This window comes from Synchiropus splendidus, chromosome 13 (genome assembly GCF_027744825.2).
Source record: "Synchiropus splendidus isolate RoL2022-P1 chromosome 13, RoL_Sspl_1.0, whole genome shotgun sequence".
Taxonomy (NCBI): Eukaryota; Metazoa; Chordata; class Actinopteri; order Syngnathiformes; family Callionymidae; genus Synchiropus; species Synchiropus splendidus.
Window position 1 is genome coordinate 2,641,412 of NC_071346.1, and position 18,696 is coordinate 2,660,107.

An 18,696-nucleotide genomic window follows, 5' to 3' on the forward strand; every position below is an offset into this window, starting at 1 on the left:
ATTTCCGCAATAACAACAAACATGGCGAAGACCTACGACTACCTGTTCAAGTTGCTCCTCATCGGCGACTCTGGTGTGGGCAAGACGTGCGTGTTGTTCAGGTTCTCAGAGGACGCCTTCAATTCAACGTTTATCTCCACGATAGGTTCGTTTCTAGTCGAAATGAAGCTTCTTTCTGATGGTCGTACGTCCTTGCTGTGTCACACGGATCATCGTTGCAACGCTAAACAGCCCATTTATAAACATTTTCCGCGGCTGTTTGACGGAAACATTGAAATTTTGATTATTGTTTGTTTCGTATTTTCATGTGAACTAAAAAGCCTGGACCTTCCCCTGAATGAATCAGTACCAACGGCTAGAAAATGTCAGCTCAGTGTTCATTCTGTCTGTCCATCTGACGTTTGTGTGAATACACTTTGAAGTGGGTTATTAAAATACTCAACTCAAATGTATTTTTGTGAAGCCCTCTCACAGGATTCTCCAATGCCAATTCATTTCTGTTGCGCTTATAAAAAGTATTTCAATATTTTCTGTCTCTGTCAGGTATTGATTTCAAGATTCGGACAATAGAACTTGACGGCAAAAAGATCAAGTTACAAATCTGGTGAGTTGAACTATCAGCACGCGTCACCACGTCCATCGTGGTGGTGGGGGACGCTTCTCTGTGGATCTTCTTATTGGAAAACATGTCTCCGATTTTGGAGTTTTAACCCACTATGATGAATTTCAGGGACACCGCAGGCCAAGAGCGATTCCGAACAATCACTACGGCGTATTACAGAGGAGCAATGGTGAGTGACTTCCGAGTGCAAAACTAACCCTGATCCACCACTGACTGCATTAGTCACTGAGCTCCTGTGGTTTCCAGGGAATCATGCTCGTCTATGACATTACCAACGAGAAGTCTTTTGACAACATCAAGAACTGGATCAGGAACATCGAGGAGGTGAGCGCCCTCTTGTCTCCCTCTTGGATATGTGTATAGTGAAGTTTCTTTATTGGTGCTCCAGCATGCGTCGTCTGAGGTTGAGAAGATGGTTTTAGGCAACAAATGTGACATCAACGACAAGAGGCAGGTGTCCAAAGAAAGAGGAGAGCAGGTGCAGGTCCTTTTGAGTTCATTCCCTTTACATGTCCGCACCGTTGTCTCTACATGACACATTGATTCCCTTTTTATTTCCAAAGCTTGCTTTAGAGTATGGACTGAAGTTCATGGAGACGAGTGCGAAGGCCAATATCAACGTGGAGAATGTGAGTTGCTGAGATTTTCTTCCAGGACTTTAACCTTTGTAAGACTCTTAAATGTCAGATAAACAATTTATTATTTTTCCACTGTTAGTGTTCACACTATTCAATGAATTTCAACATGGCTAAAGAAAGGTTTTACGAACAAAAATAATTTATCAATGATTTATTGTTTGTCTGAGTGTTGCCATATTCACTGTTTGTTTTTAGTTTATTTACAAATAATATAAAACAAAACCTCCTGAGACGGTAATCTAGAATTAAGACATAAAATGGAATGGAATAACCTTCATTGTCATTGTACCACAAGTAGTAAAAGTTATTGCTTTTCAAAAGTTTTGCTTTTGAGTGGAACAATCTTTAATTGTTGATGGAAATGTTCAAATAAAATGTTGGATTGTTTACCCTACAGGCGTTTTTGACTCTGGCGAGAGACATCAAATCAAAAATGGACAAAAAATTAGTGAGTGGCAAATGAACTCTGGGTTCCCATACCATGGAAAACTTTCTCATCACTCCCCTTCTGATATTCTTGCAGGAGGGCAACAGCCAACAGGGGAGCAGTCAGGCGGTGAAGATCATAGCACCTCAGAAGAAGACAAGCTTCTTCCACTGTAGTTTGCTTTGAGTTGCGTTGCGCTGACTGGGACCAACAAACCTGCGCTTCCTCTTTGACCTTGACTGACCTTCTAATCCTCAGTCGCTCCTTAAGTGGGGGAATCTCCCTCCTCTGATAGTGGGGCGCCTCTTCCCTGAATTACCTTAAAATTCAAGTCAACTTTTACAGATCCTTTGTGTCCGATAATGTTTCAGCGAAAACTTTTACATTCTGTAATTGAACTCTCCTCAAGTATGAGACAGCTCTCTCAGTGACGGAGCCTAAACGTTTATTAGCAATATTGAATTAGCACTGTTCTCCTGCAGCTTCCTTGCACTTTAGCGTCTCATTTTTTACCACATTTCTCAACCTTCCTCCAGCTGTGTCAGATCACGTCTCAAACTGGTGCAGAAACACGTGACCACTTTTGCTTTCCAGAGCTTAATCGTTCTTCATCCACAGCCTTTTTGCACAGCAATAGTGTCAAATGTGTGTGTGTGTGTGTGTGTGTGTGTGTGTTTAGAGGACCAGAGGAAGTCGAAGATATGCCCATTCCGATCTTCACTGAAAATTGAAATTCACCTCTTGTGTTCTAGCTCAGCTCTTTGTTTAATATGTAAACAAAAACCTCATTCATTTGTTGTCGCACTTAAAAAAAAAGAAGAATTTCTTTGGCAAAATCAGCATCTTATTTGTTGTTGTGTTGCAGCCTAATTCCTCACTGACAAATTGGATCAAGTGTGAAACATATCACAGTTAAATGTTGCACTTGTTTGACGTCTGTGCTGACGAGTCGTGCTTCATTTACTGGATGAACTCGCTTTATGGTGCTACTGTCGAACCAAACCGTATGTTTCAGTGTCTTTTGAGTGATCTTCTGGAGTGATCTGTGTGCGTGTCCCTGGTTTCAGTTATAGCTGTGATGTTTTAGCCGTTTCAAAGATGTCTGTTACTTTTCAGTGACCTCACGATGACTTCATGAGTAAGCTATGCATAGATGGAATTGGACCTCGGTTTGATATTTTCTTTCCCTTTTTATTCAAAGTTGAGCGCAAAAAACTTATAGTCAACTTATAGTTCTGCATGTGTCAGAAAGTAAAGTCTTCAAAAAAGTGTTATTTTGTTCGCCATGTGTTTGATAACTGCCACTGTTGGTATTTTTTAATAACTGTATTTTGCTCAGAACTGAAGTGGTGCACGCTCATGTATGTTTTCTTGTGTACATGTGTGGAAATCAGGAAAATTATTGAATAGATAAAGTATATATTTAGATGTTTTGGGTTGTTGCTGTGAAGAGTAACATTTTTTTATTTCAGATTTAATTTCATAAACATTTAATATATTTTTTACACTTTTCTCGTTACGTTGTTTAAAAGTAGAAATGTCGGGATGTTGGGACCAAAAATATGTGGGAGGAAAAGTATCATTATTTAAAAACAGAAGACAATTTTCTGAATGTAAGTGATCTGTGATGTTTTTGCTTAATAAATCAGACCAAAAATGTGTGACTTGTTTTTTCGACAACTGAATAAAGAAAGTAGTTAATGGTGTGCATGTTTTTTTGTTGTTGTTGAGAAATTAGTATAATATATTTTTGTAATTGATTTGACTGTATTTTAGTTGAAGCACCTGTGTAGCGGTGTCATGAGGACCGTGATGTACCGGTATTTGGACCTCGATGCTCACAGCGCTGGAAAACACTAGGTTCGCTTTACGAAGACATTTCGATACATGCTGATTGTCACGTCATACGTAACGGACGCCGTTCGTAATAACGCCGTGTTTGTTTGCGTGTAGTTTTCCGTAACTTATACGATGCGTTAGCATTAGCTCATTTAGCTAGCTAGCTAAAGCGCTACTAGTACTTTAAAGTTTGCTTTGTTAGTCTTTTTGCACTGAAACGAATTTTTACATATTAAGCGAAAACGTTATAATTTATGTGGCATGTTATTGAAAGGATATATGTTAACAATTTACATTTATGGTCGTTGCAGTTCGAGTGTAAAGAGATGAATAATGCCAATGTAAGTGCTTTTAATGAACTAAACGAGTAGCTAAATAAACAGTTAAATGTTTCCTGGGAAGCTTCTTCCTGGTTCAACAGTAATAATATACATTTAAAACTATGTTTAAGCTGCTAAGACAAGGCATTATTTACAGGTTGTTGATGTCTCAGGATGCCGCCGAAGGTTTCTCCTCTTAAATTCTTATATGGAAGGTGCTGTAGAGATGAAATGAAAATCATTATTGAACTAAGCTCTTCATGTCTCCCAGAGGTGGCTGCTGACCCACCTGAGGAAGTCTGGGGCTCGGACGATCATGTGCTGGAAGTCCTCCAGAGACAAGCGGCCGTCGTTGTCCAGGTCGGCTTCATCGATGACCTTCTCGCACACCATCCTCACCTCGTCCTCCGTCAGCTCGTTCCTGGTCAGCTTGTTCACCGTCTTCTCCAAGTCGGACTTGCAGATGAAGTCGTCGTTGTTGAAGTCTTTTCACAGGTGAACAGACTGTAAATTTCATGCTTTTAATGCTGTGAACCTCACACTAGCTTCATGTCCATCAACCCTTCTTTCCTCTGATATTCCACCGCACTTCACTCTCACCACACTGACTCAGTGAATAATGGATGAGGAGAGTTTGACCCGTGACCATGGCAATGTATATGTTGTTAATTAGAAGAACTCAGCACAAACTGGCCTTTGACAAGCTCTTTACCTCGATAAAGAGCCTGTTAAATATTCATCACCTCCCATGCACCATCCGCCGTGCTTAAAGCTCCGTTACCCATCACTGTGTTCTGTTCACTTCGGAGTCCTGCTCTAAACCCGTCTGTCATTTTAAGCGTGTTGTACATTGTAGACAATATTTCAGGCCAAATTGAGCGACGGCACAACTCAATACCTCAATCTAATATCTATCTATCTAATAACTTTAAGACGCAAAGGTAGTTATTACTGGGTGGCAGTTTACTCTACACTAGTGTCTTCGTCGTGCTGATGTTGTTTACCGTAGATCTTGAAAGCGTAGTAGGCCTTCAGGTCTCGAGGAGCCATCTCACTCAAGACAGAGAACATGTCCAAGAAGTCGTCCAGCGTCATGTTTCCTTCTCCGTCCTCTGAGAAAACCTCTGCGATTCTCTGACGAAAGGGGTTGTCCTGGTGAGACCCAAAGAAAATAGCTGAGCTTGTCTCAAGACGATGGACTCAAACTTCAAAGGAAACCATTTATGTCATTATCTCATTTGTCCAGGAGGCCTAAAATATGTTGGTTCTGGACCTCATTTCACACACTCCAGCGTGAAAGAGAGAGGTGAGGTGGCCACCAGGGAGGAGGCCTCAGGGCAGACCCAGAAGAGATTACACACCTTGCCGTATACTCCAATTTCAGAGGATCTCTATGGACATTGCTCCAAAGTGGTGGTGAGTTTTTATGACACAAAACTTGAGTGAGAGACATTACAGTATTTCTTGGTGTTGGAGAATTGATCTAGATGTTTTGGAGCTCAGGCCTTTGGAAAAATCACATCTGAGGATGACATTTTACAAAGAAGAAGGAGTATAACTATAAGATCAAAGTCACATCTTTAAGACAAGATTTTTGTCAAAACAGTCTGGGTTTAAAGTGCTTTTCAAGTGGCATGTTTATAGGAATCTAAGGCATTATGTTGGCCTCATGTCACCCTCTTGTTCACCTCATAGTCGTCCTGTATATAACTGACCCCTTCCCAACAAGTTCCCTCGAGTGACCGGCTGGCTTTCTTCAAGTTTAAAGGAGTCAGGTTGCATATAACCTTTGAAAGAATTCTGCCGATTAGTTGGGCATGAATTATGGATGGGAACACAGGGAGAGCAGGTCTGCAGGGACTGTGTGGACCAGTGAGTCTACCTTCAGCTCCGGCATGCTGCCAATCAGCTCGTACGGCAGCTTCACATCTGGCTGGTTGGTGTAGTCAAGTGGAACGAGCTGCGGAGCCAAATCCCGATAGCGGTAGAAGAGTCTGAAAGAGATGGAGGGTTTTTGAGAAACACAGTTCTGAACCTGCAGCAGGTTATGACATGCTAACACACGTCAACTTGGGCTGATCTGCTGATGGATGTTTGGGGCTTTACTGCTGAGCAATTCAGCTGTCGATCAAAGCTGCTTACCTGAGAATTTCCTTTCTGGTGAAATAAGTACAGTCCTGGAAACAGAACAGTTTCTGATCAGTCATGAGCCTCACACTATAATACAGAAGCAGAACTAGACATATAGAGACACTTGGAAGCAAAAGCATTACAACCACCTGCCCAATACTTGCTCCTGATATACTGCAATGTAGCCGCTAAAGATGGCAATAAAGCATAGCAAACAATATCAGATGGTATAGGTTGGAATTTAGATAACACCAGCTAAACGTAGTTGGGCTTTGCCTGTTTTTATATTCTAGATTTTGTATGCATTTGACAAGACGAGATGAAGTCAATTGAACTGAATTCTGTTTTGCTGATTTATGGAGAACTGTTTGGTCTGTTTTTTTAAACTAAATGGATATTCAACACGCAAATTTAATAGATGTATTTAACAACAAAATAAAAAATGGATTAAGATGACGGGAAATGTAAATGTTGTGTATTTTAATATTGCATTATGATAGGTGGAGGTATGAGCCTGGACATTGATGGAAGCTTACAAGGTGCAATAGAAATTCACGTGATTCAAAATTGTATCTATTCAAATTAGTAACAGTAAAGTTATTCAGCAACAGGAGTGAAGGATTCACGATTGAGTTGGTAGTCAAAAATATATCTGGCTTATTTGTTCTAACGATTTTGAACGGTTTAATATACCATAGGAAAGATGAACAAAGCATGAGGACAAAACAAAAATTATGTTTTAATCATGTGTGTTCAGGGGAAATATGAAATTGTGAATAAGAAACGGAAATAGTTGAATTATTCTTCACATCTGCTCTTCTTATTTATTGTTAATAAGTGTAAGTGAAATTCACTTATTGCTAATGTAGGTAAATAAATAGTACAGTATATACTGTCAATACAAAATGAATTTAATATGGTTGTATAACAACAAAACCAAAGTTTCTTTTATTTGGTAATTTTTCACATTTTTTTTCAAAATTTTGTTATCCATATATTGTCTTTTGTTTTTTATTCTTGTAGTGACTATTGAATGTAATTTTATCTCCTGTAAAATATTGAATTGATGAAAGTTCATATTTCAATTCAAACGTGTGTTGAGCCCATCTTTGTATGGATTTATAGACGTTACAGCATCTTTACTTTGCAGAAAGTTCTGAAGGGTCTTATCTAAAAATAGTGAAACTGCTATCGCCAGACTCTAAGCTTGTTAAATACGATAAGGTTGCGGTACAAACCTGATAGGCGTCGAGCTGCTGGGCCGTGAAGATGGTCTGTTTGTTCCCCATGTCTGAGCCCAGACGACTGGCTTCTGCTCCATCGTTCCAACATCCAGTGCTTCTTTGAGACTCTGGACATGTCAGATATGAAATACTGGGACAAAAGGCTCCCAGGGCCAAGAGGGAGATCGGGTATCGTGCCGCCACGGGGCCTTTGGTGCTCATTATAATGGCAGCATTTCATCGTTTTCTCCATTGTGAATAGCAGCTCCTCTGACAATGAGCGAGGCTGCCGTCCAGCATCATGCCAAATGGTATCAGCCCTCTTTAGTGGCACTCAGCGGACGACGCCTCGCTCGCCGCTCAGGTTACACTCACACGCAGCAGGGCTTCATCGTTTTTGAGGAAGCTGTGTGTTCAAGTTGTGTTTAAAGAAGAAAGTCAGTTCCTTTGTGAAACACATTTATTCAGATCTGTCACAACATGAACAATAAAATATACACATGTACATCTTCCACAGGTATCACTCCCAATACTCTCATATATTATAATTTATCATTATTTACATATAATACAAGGTTTTAAAGGGCGGCTGGTTGTCTCTTCTTAACAATCTCCTCTGTGTTCTGGCCAGTAGGGGGCGTCAGTGGCAGCCGCAGCTTCCAGCCACCATGTCATTGTACTGCTTCAGCACCACGTTTTCGTCATCATCAAAGTACAAGAGGTTGATGGAGAAGAGCTTGTCGGGGACGCAGCAGGGCGTCTCGATGCCTTTCATCAGCTTCAGGGCGTTGATGATGGACTGGACGGTGGCGTGGTTGGTGGGTCTCATGTTCTGACCCAGAGGGAAGGGGCAGGAACCTTTGCAGTGGTAGGCGTTGTAACCACGCGGGGAAACGATCCAGCCGGACCAGCCGATCTCCTCGAAGTCGACGTAGAGAGGAAGCCGCTGGCAGGGCATGGACGCCCCGTCATCTTCGCTGTTGTCCAGGGAACGGGCACTTCGGGAGGACGGGGCAGAGATGGGGGTCTGAGGCAGGCTGGAGGTCACTTCTGTGTCGTTGGGATCTGGAGGGAGATTTTTGTTAGCCTTGTGATGTTCAGTAGAATAACTGTCCTTGTTTGAGATGACAGCTAACGGTCACTACCGCCCCCTGCTGCTACACAAAAGAGCTTGCGTCTCACCTGAGCTCTCCAGAGTCGTGGGCCGCCGGCCGTCATCGGTGAATAGCACCAGCATCGGCTGCTTGCTCCGATGGTGATTCCGTCCTGAAGCAAAGCGGATCAGCTTCAGGTCCACATGGCTTCCACCCAAAGTCCGGACCACAACGTGAAGACCCAAGTTGCTGCCCTCGTCCACCATCCAGGACCGAACCTTCAGAACAACAACAGGGTTTAGAGCTGCAGTCTAATGCCGACAGCCTCCTGAGGGCTTTGGTGTGGACACTCACTGCTTGTGTGATGGTGAAGACCTCCCAGCCGGTGGAGTGGACCGGGATCAGACGAGACGACAGAAGCTTCCTCTGCTGCGTGACGTTGGACCTGCTGGTGTCGAGCAGCTGATAGACGCTCACCTGGAGAGGGCAGGTTCTAAAGGTTAGCCAAAAATCCAAACATTCTTGTGAGCACCATTTCCCTGTCGCTCACACACACCTGGCAGAAGTGGTGTCTGTTGAACGTGGCGGTGGCTTGAGGCCTCAGCTTGAAGAGATGAAGTTCTGCCGTCAGAATCTTCTCCGTCCTCGCCACGTTGGACAGGTTGAACCTGAACTCCACCTGCTCGCTGCGCACTACAAATTAGGGAACACAAATATTAAAATTCAACACTAATGGAAGGATTTTACCTCTAAAGACAGGTGTCTTTTATAGGTTTACCAAATATGAGCTTATCAATATTATTTTATTCACCACAAAATGACAATTTATTTCTCATTGAAATTTTAAAATAATCCTGTTGACCTTGCTAATTATTTTCTTTCATTTCCATACATTTTTTGAAATTTACTGATTTTCATATAAGGATAATGTCAGCCTGACATCAGCATAATTCCAAGTATTATTGTATCCGCATCTCCCCAATATTGTGATCGACGTTTCCATGTTGTTTCAGTTCAGTCAATATATATTTAGTATTTTTGTATTATTTATTTTTCAAGAAAAAACTTGATTTACAATATAAATCTCGTTCATTGGAAATTATATTTGGGATTTTAAATAAATTCTTCAGACGAAATTCTACCAGATGCAGTGAGGTAAAATTAGTTAGAAATTACACGTTCAACGAAAGACGATCGAGCTAATGAAACGCTGGAAACAAAACTCATTTGGCTCCGTTCAGGATGCAGTCGCTCTTACGTTTGTCGAAGAAGCTCCGCACCGTGTTGCCCTCCAGCAGATTGGGGTCCTTGGTCACCCCGTCCACATCCGCCACCGTGTTGTACAGGTCCAGCATGTACTGGGGCGGCTGCTGGTGTCGGTGAACAGCCGGGGGATCCTCCATTCCAAACACCTCCAGAAGCCTCTTAATGGCCGCCGAGCGCACTTCTTCTGACTCGTTCTCGGCGCTGAAGTGGTTCTCCAGGTGGTTGAGGGACGGTCTGGCTGCGGCGCTCCACACCAGGACCGAGATGAGCAGCATCTCTGCAAGTGTCCTCTTCGATCCAGCAACTGCCATGTCAGCACCTTTGGGATGGAGTGAGTTCGGAGTCCCCCCGGCTGGACTTTTTATATCTCATGCGTCCTGTGGCCCCCGATCTGTGGGCAAACAGCAGTAAAGCTGCTGTTTGGTCGCAAATGTAAATCACCAATCAGCGAATGTAAAGACAGACTAATGGCGGTGCTAACAAGGTGTGAACCCGATTGCGGCGCTATTGTCCTCAGTCTGGCCCTCAAATAAACTAAACCTGACGTTGTGCAGTAAACATCCGAGCGTGTGCGTGGACATTGAACCGCGCTTTTGCGTTTAATGCGACATTTTATGGCGCATACTTTGGCAAAGATGCGCGCGAGTTGGTGGGAGCGCAGCGGGAGACCAGCGGCGTTAGAATGAATCCATTAAATTAGAATAATGGCCGCAGTGTCTAAGGTGGAAACCAATTACTTTGGTAAAGAGAAAGGTGTGGGGGGCTACACGTCTACGGATTTACATAGCTGTTGATCCTCATCCAGCTGGATCATCGTCAGGTTTCCACCCAAATCTCCACAAGTGCGCAACTGAAACGGACTTGGAAAAATGAAGCAAGAGTTGCGCTGAAAAGGAATCTAAAATCCCCTTCAAAGTTAAGACCTTTACCACATCAAAGTATTTTTATCACCGCGCTGTAAAACAATCGAATCGAGATGACACAAACGTGTTTCTCACACAAAACTATCACTTGCTCAATACACGTGTGTTTATACAGTGGGGCACTTTCATGTTCAAAGTTCACTACTGAGGTCTGATCTATCTATCTAACAGATTAACTGAAAAGAATTCATAGTGTGCAGCTTTAATGTATATTCTTTCAGGTATTGCTTTGTTCTGTTGTGAATGTATTTTAATTTTTGATTCCCTGTGTTTTAACATTTTAATGTTTAAATGTTAAAAGCATACCTTTTACATGTCTTTTTGTGCACAGGTGGTGGGATTTCGGAGTGTGTGTACTTGTACTTGTATTGAGTTTTTAACCGTCAGAGTGAGGACATTTTGCCCGGTCCTCACTTTGTTTAGTCTCATGTTGAGGGTTAATACCTCAAAATAACCAGATCATTATAATTCGAGAGTAAAGGTCAAGTTTATTTTGGATGGTTATGTTCAGTGTGAGAGGCTGGGGAAAGCATTATGTCACTGACGGTCCTCACTAAGATGGATGTAACTTCAGTGGTGTCACAGAAAGCAGTTAGACAAGACTCTCAAGTGGTACGTACTGCTGGTTCATCTAAATCCAATGGCACCCTATTTGGGGTCTCTTTGCAAAGTATCAAATGACTCGAGGATCTGAACCAGCTTCTTTAGATATGAAATTTATTTACAATATTATCATTTTTACATATATTACATATAATACAATTATTAAAGCAGATTTGAACAGAACCATTGACGTCTGTTTTCGTGTCACCAGGTCGTAGTGCGACAGTTCTCCAGCAGGGAGCGCTGGGATCAGATTTGGCAGAGGCAGGAGGTGATGGCGAGGACTGTCCGCATCTGGCCGTGCTGGTTGATGAAGCTGTGGCTCTCGTAGCCTTCAGGTACACACGAGTTGGACTGTTTCTCAGCCCACAAGTGGCAGCGTTCCGGGTCAGAGGGACTCCTGTGGGAGGATGTAAATTATTGTTGGATGCTAGAATCAAACATTATCCATCAAATATGAACCACAGAAAGTGATTCACGCGTGCTCACATAGCTGACTGCTGGTGTCCACAAACTAGCTGTCAGTAATAATGTGTAAGTTGTGCATGTAATGCTTTGATCAGCTGCTTCATGGTCGCGCTGCTGGAGGTTCAACTAGGTTCTTTAAGTCGAGGGTGTCCGCAAAGCCACATTACGATTGGACATATTTGCACTTCAGTCTAACAAACATTGCATTGCTGAAGTTGTAGGGACCATTTTATTACAGTTCTGTTACCTGTCTTCATCATCGCAGTTGCAGACTGTGATCAACAACTTTACTACTGACACACTGTATATTGAATGTCTTCATGTCCTAAAGACAATAGGAAAAATTTGACTCCATTTGGATCCAGTGACGCCAACCCTTTACATACCAATTTGGTTTCCTTTTTATTTATTTATTTAATTTTTTTTCCTATTAAACTCTTAAAGTACTGGACTTAAAATACGGTATAAGTGGCTAGCACTTGATATAATTTAATGGCATGATGAATAATATGTATTTAATTAATTGAAATAAATAACCTGAATAGAAATAAATGTTTTCTTTATTTTTGAGCAACCTTATTTAATGTTTGCTTTACATGACATTTAACTGAAAAGCATATTCGGAGCTAACATAATTAAACAGTGAAACACAAACAATCCTATCTTTCTGAATTAAACAGTTTAATCTAAATGTTCCTGTCGTCCTGCTGCAATTTTAGAACCTGATCTTATTGCAAATGTTATTGCCGCATTAACATGCCATGAGATGTTCAAGTTCTTTACATGGCCCAGCTGTATCGCAGGGGAGAGTATTAATGAGGCATTTGGTGTTGAAGAATTCACTTGAAAAGGCAGACACAGTGAGGGCCGAGGTGTCGGCGCTCGCAGGCAATTGTTATGAGCAGTTGAAGGAGGTGTGTGTCTGCAGCTGTGTTCATACGTACCTGAGAAGGCATCGGTTTCCTGTCGTGCAGCCTCCCAAACATCTGCCCACGTCTATTTCCTGCAGGAGAATTAGCAACACAGAGAAAGAGCCATCAAGCCTCAAATATTGACACGGTTGGGTCGGGGGCTGCTGGTGGGGGGGGCTGCCTCTGTTTAGCATCTTAACTGCTTTGATCCAACACCTGCGGTGGCCATTTGCTTTAGTGTGTCACTGACACCTTCGCCACAAAGCTGGATTTTAACTTTATGTGACACACACCAGCCATGTGTGCGATGTGTTTGACTCTCTGAATATGGAAACTTGATCTGGAACTGTGCTGTACGTTGTGTTGCTGAAAAATGTATTTTTTAAGGCAATGATTCCATTAATTCCTGTTTGTGTGGCTGTTTCTGGATGCTTTTGAAACATTAAACACACAACCACATTAATATAAACCCTGTCTAGATATGCTGTTTTAGGAAGTACAACTTTGACCTAAAGGTTATCCAGACTGCAACACTTCCTGCAGCTCTTCACACCAGGATGTGGAGTGGAGTTGATTAATGGGTGTCTTCCACACTTCCACTCGTGTCTGATGAATACAGATACTTCATTAAGTCTGGCGCTTGACTGGGCTCAGTACTACTCAGGCTAAGGTTTGTCTGTGAGGGGCTGATTTTGAAAACACAACTACACAGAAGGGTCGTACTCACCCTCAGCCTCTCCTCTTTGACACCATCTGCATGGTGGACTGTTTCGTAGTAATACTCCACGTACGGGATCCGGTAGCAGCTTTCCTTCAGCTCGCAGGCCACCACGGTCTGGATCACATCGACCTTGTTGGGGGTCTCCACCAGCGCTGAGTCAAACTTGGTGGGGACACAAGAGTAGCCCTCTGGAAAAAAAAAAACAGGCTTCATGAAAACTTGATAAAGCCCTCTGTCTTACCAAACTAAATATTTATTGTGAATCATTGTCATGGTGTGAAGACATAGTCCCTCTGGTGGCCAACAGTGGTATTTCAACACAATTTCATCCAGGATGTTTGAATGATTCCCTTGTGTGTTTATTTGTACCTAAATGTTACTTTAAGTTTACAAGTAATTCAGTTATCGTTGCTACTTTATACTCAGTTCATAATGAAGTGTTTTTTCATGAAAACATTGAAAAATTAATTTAAAAAAGCTGACTTTTGTTAATAAGCACTAATAGACAAGTTGTTGAGAAAGTATTTTTGCACTCAAATTCAAATTGTAGTTGCTGTAGCTGATGAGTAAGCAGTGGTGGAGAACTAATAGTAGAAGTAGTTGGAGTAGAAGTATATAGAGGATTAAGACAATAAAGGCCACAGGAGCATGTGTTGCGTATGTAGTATGAGCTGCAGTAAAGTTAGTTGCAGCAGAAGAAGGTCTCATATCAATTGCAGTACTTAAAGTATCAGTAGAAGTATAAATAGCTTCATTGTGCTGGTAGCTTGTCGTGGTAGATCGAGTAGTAATACTTCAGTATTAGTCTGGTCATAGTGGTTTCATTTATAGATCCTGTTATTGAAAGTGTTGTTGACACAGTGTCACTCCAAGTTGTAGTAGAGTGAGGGAGAGGAACGACAGTCGAGTGTGTACTAGTTGTGGATGTATGTACTGTCGTAGTAATAGCTCCAGGAGCTGAAGTGAATTGGTGGCTGTGAGGCTGTGGTTGTTGTGTAAGTGTAAAGAGTAGCTGTGGAAGTAGAGGTGGTATGTATCTAGCAGAGGTAGCAGCAATAGTAGTAAAGGTCGACCGTTTAACAGAAGTGGTGACAGTAGTAGTGACAATGGTAGCGGTAGTCGTTTAGCTGCAGCGAGTTCCAGTATCAGGTACACACCTGGGGAGCCTTTGGACCGGGAGCACGCGCCCACGTCCACCACTGACTCGTAGGGAGTCTCGGAGTAGTAGGTTCGGAGCGCGGGGACGCGGATGCACTGGGTCATCTGGAGCTCGCAGTGACACTCCTCGATCACTTCCACCTCCCGCGGGCCCTCGAAGAGCAGCACTCGTTCCACGCGCATCCCGGTGGGCTCGCACACCCGGTTCACCCCGCAGGACGCGAGCTGGCTCCGGGGCTCGGGGCTCTCCGGAGCGCTTGGTCTGCGCGTTTTCTGCTTTTAAAGAGAGACGCGTTGGAGTCAGGCACGTTGAGACATGTACTACGAAGTTTACCAACATTAGAGTTCAACGAAATAACGAGGATAAACGTGAACTCTGCAGGGAAATAGGCGTATGCGTTGCCTACAGCGACACCCAGTGGGCTCTAGTGGGACTGCACTCACTTTCTTGCTCCTGAGGAATTCCAGCATGGATGCATGATGTGAGTATTCCTGCTGCCCAGTTTCATGCGAGGCCCTGGCAGTGCCCCCACAGTGTGACCTGCACAGACCCACATCCACACTGACAGGACTCCCCGATATGTCTGAGGGCAGAAACACACATGAGTCCAACACTACTTTCAGTTCAGCAGCTGCTGCAGACGCGTCATCTGTCTTACCTTGGCCAACGTAGACGAAATGGCTCTGTCGTTTGCAGCACGCTCTCTGTGTAAACAAGTTTGGTCGATCGATGTGTTTGCTCAATGCCCCTGTCACTTGAAAACAAAACACAAACAGTGCTTAAGTAGGTCACGCTGTCATTTACCAGCCCCTTTACAAACATGAATAGCCTAAAAATATACAATTTCAGAGCACAGTTCAGTTTAATGCACGGACATAGCGTTTATATCCTTTGGTGTAAATAAGATTAGGTTCCATCTATATCACATTAAATATGATTAGTTTTCCTGCAAAAATAAAATCATATTTTAAGAATATAGTGGGTATATATATATCTTTTTACAGTGCTGCTTAGTTAGTAAATATAGTGTTGGCCGTGAAAATAGATTTATTTTTCTTTTCCAATCTGATTCCAAGTGTGCAGGGGTGTTAATATTCATGGATAACCAGCAAACTTATGAGGAGTAGAAGTTAAAAATACTTACAGGTCATGTGCAGGGCAAACAGGCTGAGGAGACACTGTTGGAGTACTTTCATGGTTTCTGCTCCGCGGCTGCCAAATGCTGAGTGTTCCTCTGCCCGCTGACGCCTCTGATATTTATATGCGATCCTTCAATTTCACCCAAAAGCAGGCTCTGCAAGTGAGGGCTAATCAAATTTCCATGCCGAATGCCTTTGTGGGGCAGCGTTCCTGGAGCCAGGGCCACTTCAAAGGCTTTCACCCCTGCTACTGCAGCCTGAGAGCCCGCCGGATGGAGTGTGTGGACGAGGCCCGCGCTCACCCTAATGAAGGGCTTAAGTAGTCGCCAGCCATTCAGAGCGACACTCACTCAAAGGCATTAATCATCTTTTATCTCGGAGGGAGGGTATTTAGCACCTCAGACTTAAAACAAAACCGGGCCCAAACACATAAACAGGATCAGCGTGGGGGCCAGGCCTTCACCTTCCCACAAGCCAGCACCTTTGTGTTTATTCAACATCACACCAAATGGCCAGACCTGGCAGGGCGAACCCTCAAATCCTTCTTTTTTTGTTCAGTCAAACTCGTGTGCTAGAGCGCCGTCATTATGAAGAAGGCCGAATTTAAGCCACTATTCCTGTTGCTCTGACAAGATTGACCAGATGAATCTCCCCTAAATGTCCCTTGACAAGGTGTTAGCCCTTGTTTGAAGTGGTGATGTGATCCCCTCATTTCGGCCCGGATTATCATTTGGACAGTCGTCAGCACTCAGACACCCTAATTTAGGTGACGCCCTACTGAGGTTTCTATTGTTCACTCCCTTCATTACATGCTCTGTCCTCCCACCAGCCGACACTCCTCGTAAAACATTGTGAATCATTTGATTGAATTATGTTGCTCATAGTTTAAATGGTTGAAACGTGATTATGATTATAGCATCATTTCGCTCCACTCAACATCAAGATCCAGGGTGTTTCTCCCTACGGACCGGACCTTCCAAAGTAGCGCCTCCTATCTGCAGCAGTAAGAATTAAAGGGAATCTGAAGACTGAACAAAAAATGCCATTTGCAAGTGCTAGTTTTAGTTTTGTGTTTGTTTCCATAAAGTCTTGAGAAGTCATCGAGGCAAAAGCAAAGCATTGTCATTACAATTTAAACTACCAATTCAAATCATTTATTGGAGCAGCAACAATCGTAAAAATATAAAATAATCACACTTACGTACAAAAACGTAAACATGAATTTTAAATATATGGAAAAGACAAATAAATATGAATTCCAAATTCTATTTGGATAAAGGTTTACATTTAAATTGTGTTGGACACAAAACACATTCTATTGTCTGTGCGATGTGTCTGCACGTGCCACTATCAGTGGACCTGATTATGGATTATAATCTCAACACACTGCTTAAGTGTCGGACACCTGACAATGCCAGCAGAGGTTGACTGCAGTGGCCAGACCGTCTGGCCTCGTCTGGTGCTGCTGTCTGGGTCAGGCACCTGGGTCAGGGGGCCACCGTTGTAGCTCAGGCTGACCGATAAAGACCTTGAATCAATCCACGCTTTTACACAGCTGCCTTTAGTTGTGGTTATTTTCTAATACATGCATTCCCTTTGAATTATTTAATACAGGACGTACCTAATCTCTGTGACAGTAATTGAGCTCAGCTGTATTCAGAACTTCGCTCAAACCTTTCTGCCATATGATTTATTTTGTGTTAGTGTTTCCGATATTTCCAAGCTACCACAGCTCGATCACTGGATTATGAAAAGTAAAATCACATCTGTCCAGTTATCTGAATGAAGAAATGAAATAGAACAATGAAAGGATCCACCCAGTTCCTGACTCGCGATTGCAGCATGCCACACTGGCCACTAGAGGACTTGCATCGTCTGCTGTAGTCATCAGGTCGCAAGGCTGGATGTGCATTTAAAATGATTATTAGATGGCAATGCTCATCCACATGAAATATGAAAAAAGCTGCCCGAGATAATGTATTGGAAGTTGAAATTACATATATAATATTGACCAAAAATATGTCTTTTCAAATGTGATTCATAGCTGTGTTGAAGTGGGAGAGATTGATAGACCGATTTGGTAGATTATGGAAGTCGTATGTGAAGAATTTTGTTAAAAATATTGTGCCATCAAAGGGCTGATACTGATCATGTGGGACATGAGCAGATGTATTTTGAGGCAGCTGCAATCCTCCATGGCCTGTTTGGAAGGGAGTGCTTTAATACGAGCGGGGATTATAATCCCTGCAGCGCCCCCTTCACTGATGTGTTTTGTAAAGGTAATCCCATCCCCTTCGAACACCTGCGTCCGTCCCAGCATTTAGGTCTCGGGGTTAAAAGCTGGTCAAGCCATTGTCTGTCTGCATGGGAGGAGTCCAACACTCAGGGATTACAGAGCCATGTGCACTTCTGGATTATACAGCAGGAGACAATACTTAAAGGCCATAACAGGGAGGGTCATCTGTTTCTTGATCACCTGAGGCTGGTGTAATGTCTTTAAACACCAAAAACAACGTGATAAACAAACAGAGGACCAAGAAGAACATCAGAGGAAAGACATGTGAGTATTGAAATTGTTATTTTGTTTGATTATACTTGACACATTTTGGCTCCTTGGCAGGGACCCATCTGAGGACGGCCCCTTGTAAGGAGGAGATCATCTCCGTGAAAGAGAGACGATGTCATGGAGACCTGGAAGCAAGAGAGAATTTGCCGGAGGAGCTGGAGCTCCAGAGGCTGACGGCGTTTGAGAAGGCCTTTTATGACCTCACCCATTCGGAGAAGGTGATGAACGACCTGACGTTTGGACGCCGGGTCGGACTCTACGAGCTGAGGGGAGAAATCGGCTCCGGAAATTTCTCTCGTGTCAGACTGGGGAAGCATGACCTGACCAAAGGTGAGACCTTCGGCGAGATGGCGACAGAAGAGTCTCACCGGGGAACTGGATAAGATCATGGAAAAGGAGACGTCTTTGATTTATTTCAGTTTTTTAAAAACATTATTATTATTATTTAAAAAGATCCCATTCAAAGAACAACTATATTTTAGATTTTTGTCCCAAGTTCACCTATTATGTTGCTTCCAATAGTACATCATTTATCTTTTTTAATAGACATTTTTCTGAATAATAGTTAACATTATTTTACACATTTTATTGCACTGGGTTTAGTAATGTTCTTTATCCTCCTCAATATTTAATTGATTACTTTAATT

At 42.7% G+C, this 18,696-nt stretch overlaps 5 protein-coding genes across 7 annotated transcripts in view; 2 read left to right on the forward strand and 3 right to left on the reverse strand.

The window, feature by feature from the left end:
* Positions 1–3,379, forward strand: LOC128770131 (ras-related protein Rab-8A-like). The gene is made up of 8 exons (XM_053884426.1): positions 1–145; positions 544–604; positions 731–791; positions 869–946; positions 1,011–1,100; positions 1,186–1,251; positions 1,658–1,708; positions 1,784–3,379. Exons 1-8 carry the CDS (start codon positions 22–24, stop codon positions 1,871–1,873), a joined length of 621 nt encoding a protein of 206 aa, XP_053740401.1. The 5' UTR covers positions 1–21; the 3' UTR covers positions 1,874–3,379.
* cib3 (calcium and integrin binding family member 3) lies at positions 2,523–7,265 on the reverse strand. Its single transcript, XM_053884430.1, has 6 exons — positions 7,215–7,265; positions 5,989–6,023; positions 5,729–5,840; positions 4,851–4,998; positions 4,136–4,331; positions 2,523–4,064 (listed from the first exon to the last, which is right to left on the reverse strand). The coding sequence occupies exons 1-6, from the start codon at positions 7,263–7,265 to the stop codon at positions 4,043–4,045; spliced, it is 564 nt and encodes a 187-aa protein (XP_053740405.1). The 3' UTR covers positions 2,523–4,042.
* The window catches only part of LOC128770126 (serine/threonine-protein kinase NIM1-like), a 16,854-nt gene continuing 1,616 nt past the window's right edge, over positions 3,459–18,696 (forward strand). For both annotated transcript variants that reach the window (XM_053884415.1, XM_053884414.1), the window contains exons 1-6: positions 3,459–3,547; positions 4,118–4,341; positions 5,093–5,262; positions 7,834–8,792; positions 11,297–18,043; positions 18,104–18,379. In XM_053884415.1, coding sequence (XP_053740390.1) covers positions 17,974–18,043; positions 18,104–18,379 — 346 coding nt within the window. In that variant the 5' untranslated portion in view covers positions 3,459–3,547; positions 4,118–4,341; positions 5,093–5,262; positions 7,834–8,792; positions 11,297–17,973. The remainder of the gene's footprint in view (positions 3,548–4,117; positions 4,342–5,092; positions 5,263–7,833; positions 8,793–11,296; positions 18,044–18,103; positions 18,380–18,696) is intronic.
* Positions 7,718–9,894, reverse strand: admp (anti-dorsalizing morphogenic protein). The gene is made up of 5 exons (XM_053884429.1): positions 9,552–9,894; positions 8,850–8,986; positions 8,648–8,770; positions 8,382–8,571; positions 7,718–8,264 (listed from the first exon to the last, which is right to left on the reverse strand). Exons 1-5 carry the CDS (start codon positions 9,868–9,870, stop codon positions 7,840–7,842), a joined length of 1,194 nt encoding a protein of 397 aa, XP_053740404.1. The 5' UTR covers positions 9,871–9,894; the 3' UTR covers positions 7,718–7,839.
* pnhd (pinhead) lies at positions 10,970–15,772 on the reverse strand. 2 transcript variants are annotated; one of them, XM_053884421.1, is made up of 7 exons: positions 15,489–15,772; positions 15,003–15,098; positions 14,788–14,927; positions 14,343–14,616; positions 13,192–13,373; positions 12,498–12,556; positions 10,970–11,485 (listed from the first exon to the last, which is right to left on the reverse strand). In XM_053884421.1, exons 1-7 carry the CDS (start codon positions 15,538–15,540, stop codon positions 11,335–11,337), a joined length of 954 nt encoding a protein of 317 aa, XP_053740396.1. In that variant the 5' UTR covers positions 15,541–15,772; the 3' UTR covers positions 10,970–11,334. The 2 variants fall into 2 exon arrangements, with proteins under 2 accessions (XP_053740396.1, XP_053740395.1); XM_053884420.1 differs by having other exon boundaries at positions 14,343–14,619.